This window comes from Malaclemys terrapin, chromosome 3 (assembly GCF_027887155.1).
Source record: "Malaclemys terrapin pileata isolate rMalTer1 chromosome 3, rMalTer1.hap1, whole genome shotgun sequence".
Taxonomy (NCBI): Eukaryota; Metazoa; Chordata; order Testudines; family Emydidae; genus Malaclemys; species Malaclemys terrapin.
The window spans coordinates 124,683,767-124,697,786 of NC_071507.1; the positions used below are offsets into that span (position 1 = coordinate 124,683,767).

The 14,020-nt window shown below is 40.9% G+C and overlaps 1 protein-coding gene across 8 annotated transcripts in view; it reads left to right on the forward strand.

Annotated features, from left to right (window-relative positions):
* CDK19 (cyclin dependent kinase 19) overlaps positions 1-14,020 on the forward strand; it is a 217,017-nt gene that overhangs the window by 51,199 nt on the left and 151,798 nt on the right. For all 8 annotated transcript variants that reach the window (XM_054022183.1, XM_054022181.1, XM_054022179.1 and 5 more), the window contains one exon: positions 8,652-8,727. In XM_054022183.1, the coding sequence (XP_053878158.1) occupies positions 8,704-8,727 (24 nt within the window). In that variant the 5' untranslated portion in view covers positions 8,652-8,703. The remainder of the gene's footprint in view (positions 1-8,651; positions 8,728-14,020) is intronic.

Consider the following 14,020-nt stretch of genomic DNA (forward strand, 5'->3'; position numbering starts at 1 on the left):
TAACCAGCTAACGGAGAAACTTGTCTGTTAGTGAAAATAACTCTTATCTGATTTGTTGTTAATAGTCAAAGGTCTGTGTAAGAATAAGTTGCCATCTTTTGCATTGCCCCAAAACTGCAGAACTACAGAATAAGGGCCTCTTGCATAATTTGTGGAGTGTATAATAAAGACAATTCTTGTGCCTCTTTTTAAATGAAAACTGCACTCATATTCTTCCTCTGATCTAGATCTCACAACACTATTGTGGATATTTATTCTGTGCTATTCCTACAGGGATACCAATATACTTGACTCTTAAGCTTGTTACATAGTTCACTAGAACTTTCTTGTGTGTATACTGTAGCATCACACATTCAAATACATTTTTTTAAAAAGTTGCTTAAAAGTTTAGGTCACTAAAGATCAGGCAGTGTGTTTACATATTGTTTTCTTTTATCGAACTTCAACATTTAAAAGGATGGAAATAGCTAGCTAAGGACATAAGACCGTTTGCATGGACAATATAAGATTTCTTATCTAGTATACAGAACTATGTATTTCATCACAGTGCAACAGTCTAAACTGACTCATGGAATGTTGGGGTTTTTAAATGGCTTTTGTCTGAAAGAATACTGATACGTGGGAAATAATAGGAGCTAAAATATATTTATCTGTTGGCAGTAGTTTTTTGGTGAAGTACTCAAAACAGCTGTTTCTTGATAATGTGTCTAAAATAGGAGAAGTGTAAAACTAGTCTATGATAAAACTATGAATATGGATTTGCATTTCAGGGTGAAGAATTTAGCATTAATGTGTACATACGTAATTTTTGTTAAGAAAAGTTGTTTATATTTTGAAATTACTGAAAATAGTATTTTGTGGTGATATATATGTGATGGGTTCGGTCACAGAGACCCCCTTGGGACTGTCACCTGACGTGCTGAAACTACCTCTGAGCCAGTTTTTCCTGTCAGCTTGGGACTCCAGAACCCTGTCTTGTTGAGCCAGACACGCAAGCCTGCTGCAACACAGACCTAGGGTCTGAACCACGTCCCCAAAGCTGCAGGCTTTAACCGAAAACCACTCAGCAGCTACTCCTGTCTGCAGCACTCAGACACCCAGCTCCCAATGGGATCCAAACACCAAATAAATCCGTTCTACTCTGTATAAACCTTATACAGGGTAAACTCATAAATTGTCCGCCCTCTATAGCACTGATAGAGAGAGATGCAGAGCTGTTTGCTCTCCCAGGTATTAATCACTTACTCTGGGTTCAATAATAATCAAAAGTGATTTTTATTAAGAATAAAAAGGAGGATTTAAGTGGTTCCAAGTAATAACGGACAGAACAAAGTAAGTCACCAAGCAAAACAAAACAAAACATGCAAGTCTATGCCTAATACATTTAAGAAACTGAATACAGGTAAAATCTCATCCTCAGAGATGTTCCAATAAGCTTCTTTCACAGACTAGCCTCCTTCCTAGTCTGGGGCCAATCCTTTCCCCTGGTACGGTTCTTGTTAGTTCCGGCTCAGGTGGTAACTAGGGGATTTTTCATGACTGCAGGCCCCTTTGTTCTTTTCTACCCCCTTTTATATTCTTGGCACAAGGCAGAAATCCTTTGTCTCTCTCTGGGTTCCTACCCTTCCTTCTAAATGGAAAAGCACCAGGTTTAAGATGAATTCCAGCATCATGTGACATGTTCACATGTCCTGTGAGACTTCATTACTCACTGGCTGGCACCCATGTATACAGAAAGACTTGCATGTAAACAGCCATTTACAACCAGTTGTCCTTGTTGATAGGAGCCGTCAAGATTCTAAGCCACCATTAATGGCCCACACTTTGCATAACTACAATAGGACCTCAAAATTATATTTTGTATTCCTAATTTCAGATACAAGAATGATACACTCATAAAAATAGGATGAACACACTCAGTAGTTTATATGCTTTGTAATGATACCTTACAAGAGAGCTTTTGCATAAAGCATATTCCAGTTACATCATATTTACACTTATAAACATATTGAGTGCAATGTCACAGTATACCTTTCTTAATACTTGATAGGAATGTCTGTTATATGGGCAGAATAACGTTTATTTATGTCCTTAATTAGCTATTTCCTTTCTTCTTAGTTACTGGGTTTTGTAAACAAGTTTTTGGGTTTTGGAATTTAAATTTTAAGAACTTTTTTCCATGTATGTAGATGAAGTGGAAGGGGGCATGGTAACTGTCTTCAAGCACATAAAAGGTTGTTATAAAGAGGGGGGTGATAAATTGTTCTCCTTAACCACTGAGAGAGATTTAGGTTAGACCAGATATTTGCATGGCCCTTTTGTAGCCAGCACTGCAAGGTATTTACATGCCAGATATGCTAAACATTTGTATGCCCTTTCATGCTTTGGCCACCATTCCAAAGGGGATGCTGATGATGCTTGTTAAAAAAATGTGTTAATTAAATTTGTGACTGAACTCCTTGGGGGAGAATTGTATGTCTCATGCTTTGTGTGTTACCCGCGTTCTGCCATATATTTCATGTTATAGCAGTCTCAGATGATGACCCAGCATGTTTGTTTGTTTTAAGAACGCTTTCAAGGCAGATTTAACAAAACGCAAAGAAGGTACCAATGTGAGATTTCTAAAGATAGCTACAGCACTCCACCCAAAATTTAGGAATCTGAAGTGTCTTCCAAAATCTGATCAGGATGGGGTGTGGATCATGCTTTCAGAAGTCTTAAAAGAGCAACACTCTGATGTGGAAACTACAGAACACGAACCACCAGAAAAGAAAATCAGCCTTCTGCTGGCGAGATCTGACTCAGATAATGAAAATGAACATGCATTGGTCTGTATGGCTTTGGATTGTTATTGAGCAGAACCTGTCATCTGCATGGATGCATGTCCACTGGAATGGTGGTTGAAGCATGAAGGGACATATGAATCTTTATCACATCTGGCATGTAAATATCTTGTGACGCCGGATACAACAGTGCAATGCAAATACCTGTTCTCACTTTCAGGTGGCGTAAACAAGAAGCGGACAGCATTATCTCCTGCAAATGTAAACAAACTTGTTTGTCTGAGTGATTGGCAGAACAAGAAGTAGGACTGAGTGGACTTGTAGGCTCTAAAGTTTTACAATGTTTTATTTTTGAAAGCAGTTTTTTTAACATAATTCTACATTTGGAAGTTCAACTTTCATAATAAAGAGATTGCACTACAGTACTTGTATTAAGTGAATTGAAAAATTATTTTTACAGTGCAAATATTTATAATGAAAATAAATATAAAGTGATCACTGTACACTTTGAATTCTGTGTTGTAATTGAAATTAATGTATTTGAAAATGTGGAAAACATCCAAAAATATTTATATAAATAGTATTCTATTATTGTTTAACAGCGCAATTAATCACAAATAAATTTTTTAATCGTGTGATTAATTGAGGTTAATTTTTTTAATTGCTTGACAGCCCTACAAATTTTCAATAGAATGGGTGGGCCACCAGATTATTAAAACAGAAAAGTGAGCATTTCAGGCCAAGCTAATAATGACTCCTGTGGACGGACCTTTGTCTCTTGCACTGTACACCTAACAAGGTAGCTAAATAGTACAGCCTTCACTCTTAAATGCTGGTAAAAATTGCTTAAAAATCATGGCAACTGTAAGTGTCTGATCACTGATCAAGGCTAAGGCTCTGGTTTTTGATTCTACAGACAGTGCCTCTCAAGCTTCATGTCTCTGGGCCTCAGTTCCCTATCTGTAAAAGCGGTTAATGCTTTGCACTTCACATAGAATTCGTCTGTAGTTACCCATCTTTTTGAGTTACCTTGATAAGAGTTTATTATTAACCTTGTTTTACATTTGGCTTAACTAAGTACTGATATCCAAAGCAATTTGTATGCAATAAGGTACAAGTCTACCACCTCTAAAGTAAGGAATCCCTTCTTGGCTCTATCAATGTAACTTCTAAATTCAGTTCCTCTGCTACCTCATCTGAAAAATGGACCTGTGTACATTCCCCCTAGGTTAAAGGACTGTTTCTTTTTGTTTGATTTTTTTGGGTAAGCGGGGGACACACAGATGGAGTCAGTTACTTCAGTAGATTCTAAAATTTCTTTTCACTCTTCTTAAAAGTAGTCCTGTCCAGTTCTGAAATAGTCTCAGTTTTTGTTGCCAGCTACTATTAGGGCTATGGAACGGCTGCCATATGAGGAGAGATTAATAAAACGGGGACTTTTCAGCTTGCAAAAGAGACGACTGAGGGGAGGGGGATATGATAGAGGTCTATAAAATCATGACTGGTGTGGAGAAAGTAAATAAGGAAGTTTTTTCACACAATGCACAGTCAACCTGTGGAGCTCCTTGCCAGAGGATGTTGTGAAATCAAAGACTATAATCGGGTTAAAAAAAGAACTAGGTAAGTTCACAGAGGATGGGTCCATTAATGGCTATTAGCCAGGATGGGCAGGGATGGTGTCCCTACCCTCTGTTTACCAGAAGCTGGGAATGGGCGACAGGGGATGGCTCACTTGATGATTACCTGTTCTGTTCATTCCCTCTGGGACACCTGGCACTGGCCACTGTCGGAAGACCCTCAGGGAACTGATGGGCAGGATCCCCTGGGAGTAGGGTAACCAGACAGCAAATGTGAAAAATTGGGATGGGGGTGGGAGGTAATAGCAGCCTATATAAGAAAAAGACCCAAAAATTGGGACTGTCCCTATAAAATCGGGACATCTGGTCACCCTACCTGGGAGAATAACATGAAGGGGAAAGGAGTCCAGGAGAGCTGGCTGTATTTTAAAGAATCCTTATTGAGGTTGCAGGAAAAAACCATTCCAATGTGTAGAAAGAACAGTAAATATGGCAGGCGACCCGCTTGGCTTAACAGTGAAATCCTTGCTGACCTTAAACGCAAAAAAGAAGCTTACAAGAAGTGGAAGATTGGACAAATGACCAGGGAGGAGTATAAAAATATTGCTCAGGCATGCTGGAGTGAAATCAGGAAGGCCAAATCACACTTGGAGTTGCAGCTAGCAAGAGATGTTGAGAGTAACAAGAAGGGTTTCTTCAGGTATGTCAGCAACAAGAAGAAAGTCAAGGAAAGTGTGGGCCCCTTACTGAATGAGGGAGGCAACCTAGTAACAGAGGATGTGGGGAAAAAAGCTAATGTACTCAAAGATTTTTTTGCCTCTGTCTTCACAAACAAGGTCAGCTCCCAGACTTCTGCACTGGGCAGCATAGTATGGGGAGAAGGTGACCAGCCCTCTGTGGAGAAAGAAGTGGTTTGGGACTATTTAGAAAAACTGGACGAACACAAATCCATGGGGCCGGATGCGCTGCATCCAGGGGTGCTAAAGGAGTTGGCAGATGTGATTGCAGAGCCATTGGCCATTATCTTTGAAAACTCATGGCGATCGGGGGAGGTCCCGGATGACTGGAAAAAGGCTAATGTAGTGCCCATCTTTAAAAAAAGGGAAGGAGGAGGATCCAGGGAACTACAGGCCAGTCAGTCTCACCTCAGTCCCTGGAAAAATCATGGAGCAGGTCTTCAAGGAATCAATTCTGAAGCACTTCGAGGAGAGGAAAGTGTTCAGGAACAGTCAGCATGGATTCACCAAGGGCAAGTCATGCCTGACCATCCTGATTGCCTTCTATGAGCAGATAACTGACTCTGTGGATGAGAGGAAAGCAGTGGATGTGTTATTCCTTAACTTTAGCAAAGCTTTTGATATGGTCTCCCACAGTATTCTTGCCAGCAAGTTAAAGAATTATGGGCTGGATGAATGGACTATAAGGTGGATAGAAAGCTGGCTAGATCGTCGGGCTCAACGGGTAGTGATCAACAGCTCCATATCTAGTTGGCAGCCGGTTTCAAGTGGAGTGCCCCAGGGGTCGGTCCTGGAGCCGTTTTGTTCAGTATCTTGAAGGATGGCGTGGACTGCACTCTCAGCAAGTTTGCAGATTATACTAAACTGGGAGGAGTGGTAGATACCCTGGAGGGTAGGGATAGGATACAGAGGGGCCTAGACAAATTAGAGGATTGGGCCAAAAGAAACCTGATGAGGTTCAACAAGGACAAGTGCAGAGTCCTGCACTTAGGACGGAAGAATCCCATGCACTGTTACAGACTAGGGACCGAATAGCTAAGAAGCAGTTCTGCAGAAAAGGACCTAGGGTTACAGTGGACGAGAAGCTGGATATGAGTCAACAGTGTGCTCTTGTTGCCAAGTAGGCTAACAGCATTGTGGGCTGTATAAGTAGGGGCATTGCCAGCAGATCGAGGGACGTGATTGTTTCCCTCTATTCGACATTGGTGAGGCCTCATCTGGAGTAGTGTGTCCAGTTTTGGGCCCCACACTACAAGAAGGATGTGGAAAAATTGTAAAGAGTCCAGTGGAGGGCAACAAAAATGATTAGGGGGCTGGAGCATATGACTTAAGAGGAGAGGCTGAGGGAACTGGGATTGTTTAGTTTGCAGAAGAGAAGAATGAGGGGGGGAGTTGATAGTTGCTTTCCACTACCTGAAAGGGGTTTCCAAATAGGATGGATCTATACTGTTCTCAGTGGTACCTGATGACAGAACAAGGAGTAATGGTCTCAAGTTGCAGTGGGGGAGGTTTAGGTTGGATATTAGGAAAAGCTTTTTCACTAGGAGGGTGGTGAAGCACTTGAATGGGTTACCTAGGGAGGTGGTGGAATCTCCTTCCTTGGAGGTTCTTAAGGTCAGGCTTGACAAAGCCCTGGCTGGGATGATTTAGTTGGGAATTGGTCCTGCTTTGAGCAGGGGGTTGGAGTAGATGACCTCCTGAGGTCCCTTCCAACCCTGATATTCTATGATTCTATATTTCTATGACCGGATACTGGGCTAGATGGACCTTTGGTCTGATCCAGTATGGCCGTTCTTATGTTCTTGTGTTCTTATCTCTCTTTTTGCTATCAGTTTTACTGACAGAAAATCAGGTCTTGTTTTCAATAATGGCAATTTTTTAAACATTTTTAATTCTTGCCCTTGAAAACTGCCTCTTACACAAGTCCCAAGTCAAAATTTACTTGTGTTTTCAAACTTTGTAATCTTTCATTTGATTTAAGGGACATAAACTTACACTTTGCCAAAAAAAAAAAAATCTGAAGTAATTTCAAAGTACGTAGATTTCAAAATATATTCTAGTTCTTGGTGAGTCAGCTATAAACTTCAGAAAGCATGAAGGTTTTTTGTAGTTATAAGACTGGTTTTCTTTTATCTCTCTTAGATATGGAACCATAATTACAGGTCTCCATATGAAGAGGCTGCTATGTTTCCATAGTAAACTCAGTTAGAACCCCAATCCAATAGTTGCAAAAACTATTGGACTGAGCCTTTACTGCTTAAACTAAAGGAAAGTGTTAGCTTTCATTTACAGAAGGACCTTTGTTATTTCTAAGCTGCTAATAGAGTGCCAATGCATATTAAGATGCTTAACCTTACTTCTGCTGAAGGCAATGGCAAAAAAACAAAACAAAAAAACGACCAACGAAAACCAAACTCTCTTGTTGAAATAAATAGAGCAGGATTGCCCCTGAATTGCCCACCACAAAAATCAAGAACTTTGGCTTTGTTACAATGTATTTTGAAACCTAACTAGCACACAAGTTTGTAGACGTAACAAGAGGGTTAGTTTAAAGGAGGAGTAATAATCCACTTTTGAGTTAGGGTGAGACAAAATTAGACAAAACTCAATTTCCAATCAGTGTAACTTTTCAAATTCTCCTTTTTCTTAAGAATAAATCTGACAACTTTCAAGCCAAACAAATTTTGTATGCAAAGGTATAGGATTGCAAAAACAAGCATTATTATGGAAGCTAATTGTAACCTTAACTACAGACAATAAGGAGGTTAAGTTGAAGCATGAGTGGGACTTGGTGAGACTGCTTTATCTTTAACATTGACCTTCTGGATTTTCCCTACTTCTTACTAGCCAACCCTTTGATTAAGTATACTCTATTGTGGTTGTTCAAATGCATGATAGCCTATTTAGTGGGAACATCTCAGATTCTAGGACTTTGCCCTTCAGGGTGCACTGAACCGAACAAGGCACATGAAGTTTGAAACTGTCAGTGATGAGGACCCTGCAAAGACTTTGCTAGATCTGTTGCAGTATAATAAGGAAAATTGTATCTTAAAAACCCGCATTGTGAGTTTGATATTCTTTCAGTGATATATTAAATCCTCAAAACATAAAAGCCTAGTTCTAACTGTAAAGCCTATTACAATTTTATTTGGATTTGAGCCATTTGCATGTTTGCTAGATCTTCCTGAGAGAATGTTGCAGATACCTTGTGTGTGTATATATTTTTATGTTTGATATTCTGTTAAGGTCTGGAAAAAGTTCCCATGGAGTTTCTTTATAGGGATCCTTGCAAATGTTTTATGGTTTCAAGAGATGTAGATATTTACAGATTGACAGCTTTTTCTTATTACAATTTTCAGTGTTTTAGTTTTGATGATTGTGACAGTGGTTAAAGATGGTTTGATTCCTTTTGATCCTCATTCTGCTGTAGTGTTTCAGTGTCTTGATCTAGTTTAAGAAGACAGAAATCAGTGTAATATACTTGCATTTTATCAGTTTAAGTGAATATAAATGCAATCTATAAAATATTCCTCTTTTTTTGTTTTTGTGCACAGAAAAGATGAAAAGGAGTATGCACTGAAGCAAATTGAAGGTACAGGGATATCGATGTCGGCCTGTAGAGAGATTGCAGTAAGTGGACATAAACAAAAGAAAATATTTTCTTATACTTTGTTATGCAATGGATAAGCTATGTCTTGCTTTGTGAACAATACAACCAAAGGCTTAAAGTAGAAACTTTTCACTTTAGGTATGAAAATTTGAAGGTTTATTCCAATATACGCTTCTACTAAAATTAATGTTTTGTAAATATATTAAAAACAACTTGTAAATGTCAGATCTTTTTAGGTTTTTAAGGCCCGGCTTCACAAAGCCCTGGCTGGGATGATTTAGTTGGGAATTGGTCCTGCTTTGAGCAGGGGGTTGGACTAGATGACCTCTTGAGGTCCCTTCCAACCCTGATGTTCTATGATTCTAAGATCAGGCTTGACAAAGTTGGGGATTAGGTCCTGCTTTGAGCAGGGGATTGGACTAGATGACCTCCTGAGGTCCCTTCCAACCCTGATATTCTATTCTATGATCTGTGGCAAGGATATAATATATATTTTTTCAGGATAATTTTGTCTGTCTTACTTTATTTGCCAGGGTTAAAAAACAAAAGTATTGTTTTAAAAACTATATCAATTAAATTAAAAAAATATTTAAGGTTCCAAAAGAGACTCTAATTGCCATTATGAAAAGGTCACTAATGTGTTCTATGTCAGTGTAATGGTAACCTACTCTTGTTTTATGTCTGAAAATGCACTGGAGTCTTGTTACACTCTGTGGTCTCCTTCGTACAGAAAGTTGTCTTAAGACTACTTTTCCATTTTGCTTTAATGCTTTCTTTCATTGTAAGTGTATGCATCTCCTAGTGATGTCAGTAGGACTCCTAATAATAATAGGAATTGCATGTCTGTATCTGAAGGCAGAATTTGGCCATTTGATGTTTTTTGAGACTGAAAATAACCGTGCATTAGGGTTAAAGTACTTGTTAGGGGAATAAAATTTTGTAATGCAATGCCTGCTGCATCATTGTAAAACAGATGCACTTGCTTGATCTAATATATTTGAATGCTGACATCATGGTCAGTGCTTACAAATATAAGATGTATGCCTCTGGCTTTTTATACTCTAGTACCCTAACACAAAAATAAGCTGTTCAGACTCAGTGTCACATGACAATAGAAGCTCATGGTGGTCAGGAATTGAAGAGGCCACTGACTTCTGTTTAGCATAATATACATGGTAATTTTTTGTGTAATCTAAAGAGGCTTAGCAGCTAAAAGTTCTGTTCTTTAAAGTGCCTGTCACTATTAAATTAAGGTAGTTCACTGTGGAGATTATAGGTACACCTCTACCTCGAAATAACGCTGTCCTCGGGAGCCAAAAAATCTTACCGTGTTATATTGAACTTGCTTTGATCCACCGGAGTGCGCAGCCCCGATCCCCCCCGGAGCACTGCTTTACCGCATTATATCCGAATTAGTGTTCTATCGGGTTGCGTTCTATTGGGATAGAGGTGTAGTTGCAGGGTTATCCAATTACAATTAAAAGAATCTACCTCTATGACCTGCCTGCTGGAATTTCTGTCTTTGAGGGAATAACAACTGTTTTCTAATATCAGTGCTAGAATGTGTTCAGTTAGCATACAGTCAATCTTCTGACAGCAGTGAGACTTTTATCATCTCTGCATTTTTACTCCCTTAGTTTTAAATTGTATTAATATTTTATGGGGGAGGGTTCAGTTCTCCCGTGTAATTTTTCCTTCTCTATGAGACCATATGGCCATACTAGTGTCTATTTAATAACATCTGTATGCTGACATGGAAATATGTCAGCATCATAGTCTTGCTTTTTCTTTTTTTGAACTGTTCTAGTTTGGTTCAAGAGCTCAAGACAACCTAGAAAAATGACACAACTATTACATAAGGCTTTTAATTCTACAGTAAATAAAAGTGTGGCTTTTGCTTGTTTTATTTTGGCTGCCTCAGCGGATGACTTATTCATCTCCAGAACATTTCTCACAAATTCCATAGTAAAACTCCTGTGGCTGAGATGGCATGGCAAACTACTGCTGGCCTCAGTAAAATTTAAGGTTGGCAAACACTGAGTAACCTTAGGGAAGATGATGGCTCAGGTAGTCGAAACAGAAAAACGTACTCTTCCTTTTATCAAATAAGATAGACTAAAGGGGGCACTATGGGGCACACTTTATAACTTCTGTAGGTCAAGCTCAGTGCACACACCAGGGGCTCCTTGTATTCATGCATTCCACCCCACAAGCTCCTTATGTGACACTCTCCCATCCCCTCTATTTCAGGGACTCTCTGTAACTCCCCAGTCTCCCCTTGCAGATTTCCTGTGTGCCCCCTGATTCCCTCCTCCCACTACAGCAGGTGACCCATTCTCCTCACCATAACAGGGGCTTTTTTCCCCCTTCCTTGCCGATCCCTCCACCCACCAGGGTTGCCCATTCTCCCCACCATACTAGGGATTGTCTTCCCTGTCTGCCATTTGCCCCACCATACTAGGGGCTCTGTGTCTGTCTTCCCGCATCCCTCCAAAGGATACCTAACTTTTTCTTCCTCCCTTATTGAATGGCAGCGTGGGTGGCTGATGCCTTCCCTTGCCCAAATGGAGCAGGCTTTGAGGAGGCAAAGTATGAGGAAGGAATGAAAGTAGCCTCCTTCTCTATCCTCTCCCTCTGTCTGCCCAGGGGGGCTGCGCATCCACCCCAAAGCTCCAAGCAGGGAGAGCAATTATTTCTCTTTTGATCATTCAGAGATCAGGGTGTGAACATGTTAAATTCTACTGGGAGGGTGAAGGGGATATTTTTCTGAGGGATGGTATTAATGGGTTGCCATCAACAGGAGACTGTGGCTGAGTGTGTCTTGTTTTCCCTTTTTCAATATTGTTATTCTCCTCCAAATCAATAGACTTCCGACTACTGATGTCTAGAATATTCCCTGAAATTTTTGGAATTGATTGGACACAGTGTTCAAAAGCTACTGTGTGACAGACAGAGAGATTCCATGATATTGAATGTAAGGCCTCACAAGCTTGGCCAAAAATGTATCTCAAAACCTGCAGTACAGGGTTTGCTTATACAAACCTATGAAGTCCTACAGAAAAGAGACTGGATTGGTAGAGACGTCTCTATAGGTGGCAATGGAGGGAGCAGATTCAGAGAGAGTGAGTGTCTATGTAAGAAGAGGAAATTAGCCCTCAGATTTAAAACCAGTTTATAGTACAAGAACTCAGAAACTTCCTTTCTAATATTTGCATTGCAAGTGGGAAGACTACACATTTCTCTTGAAAAGCTCAACATTACATAGGTGAGTCTAAAGGATTCAGACGAAGGAGGCCATATTAAGACTAGTGTGTGGATAGTTCTTTTGGCATCCATAATACAAATTTCAGAGGAATGATCAGGATGGATGCCAGTCTCCAAAACTGGGGCTCATCTTCATAGTGTATATGTGGCTCCATTGAATGAGGTTGCATATAGGAAAGGCATATGTGGTGCAAACAACCTGATTGACTGAGTGTTCAGGATAGCTGACAACCCATCCTGTTTCTGATGTTTAACCATGTTATACCTGAGCAAAACCTGAGGTTCCAGAAATTTATCACTGTGTTAGGAGGTCATTCAGCTGTCCACAGGTTCAAAACCATTATACATAGAAGACATCGCACAAGATGGGAGGATATCAGATATAGCTTTGTGACCTAGAGACTGACTTTTTCTGTCAAGGAGAAATGCAAAGACCGCTATCTTTTTCCAGAGAGATTACGGATCAGTTTATCAGTCTTTTGTTAGGACTTGGCAAATCATTTTTGTGCTTTGCCTTTCTTCCTTTACCTCGGTTTATGTTCCCTGTCCATAGAAAGGAAAGGGCTCATATAACTGATTGTATCAAATAGGTAATGGTTCCTAGAGTCAGTGGTGGTGATTGTATCCCATCTTTCAACTTTTGGACAACATCAGCTGAAGCAGAAATTCATATTTCATTCAAACTTGTTGTATTCATGTTGTAATTTAGATTCTGTTGGCAATCATAAGAACAGCCATACTGGGTCAGACCAATGGTCCTCTAGCCCAGTATCCTGTATCTCACAGCAGCCAGTGCCAGATGCTTCAGAGGGAATGAACAGAACATTGCAATTTCGAGTGATCCTTCCCCTGCCATCCAGTCCTAGCTTCTAGCAGTCAGAGGTTTAGACACACCCAGAGCGTGGGATTGCATCCGTAACCATCTTGGCTAATAACCATTGATGGACCTATCCTCCATGAAATTATCAAATTCTTTCTTGAACCCAGTTTTTTTTTTTTGTGTGTGTGGCCTTTACAACATCCCTTGTTGATGAGTTCTGCAGGTAGACTGTGCATTGTGCGAAAAAGTGCTTCCTTATGTTTGCTTTAAACCTGCTGACTATTATTTTTATCAGGTAACCTCCAGTTCTTGTGTTATGTCAAGGGGTAAATAACACTTCCCTATTCACTTCCTTCATACTGTTAATAATTTTAGAGACCTCTATCATATCCCCTCTTAAGTCTTTTTTCTAAGAGGAACAGTCTGTCTTTTTAATCTCTCCTTATGGAAGCTGTTCCATACCGTAATCATTTTAATTTCTTCTTCGAGTGATTGTTCACGTCCATTACACATTAGGTGTACGTGCGCCGCGTGCACAGACGTCGGAAACTTTTTCCCTTAGCGGCTCCCGTCGGGCCGGCAGGGCCCCCTCCTTCCCGCCAGAGCGGCGCCCCGCTCCAGGGTATATATATCCCTGCCGACCCAACCCCTCCAGTTCCTTCTTACCGTCCGTGGCGGCGTTGGAACAACTCGGTCTCTCGTCTGAGAGTGTCCCTTAGCATAGTCATTAGTGTTATTTAGCAAACCGTTATCAGTTATTTAGTAGTAGTGTTGAGCTTAGTAGTTAACAGCTCATTAGGTACTTAAAGTTCCTGTTGTGGTTGCTTGGTCAACCCCGGCACCGGCCCTGGGCGGCGGGGCATGCCGCATGCCCAAGGCTTCAAGGCTTGTGCCACGTGCCGCAAGCCTATGCCATTGAGCGACCCCCACGACTCGTGTCTCCGCTGCCTGGGGGAAGCTCACCAGAAAGAGCGCTGCAAGATCTGCAAGGCCTTTAAGCCCAGAACTAAGAAAGAAAGAGACTTTTGCCTCAAGCAGCTGCTCATGGAGACGGCGTTGCAGCCCTCCACTTTGGCGGCACCGTCTGCCTCCGTGTGGAGCGCCCTGGCATCGGTGCGGGAACCGGCGCTGGCGGGTCACCCGAAGCCCACGGCACCGACCCAACGGGGGCATGTACGACACCGGTCGTCTTCGCCGGCAAAATCGAAGGGCCAACCCAAGGCCCGAGG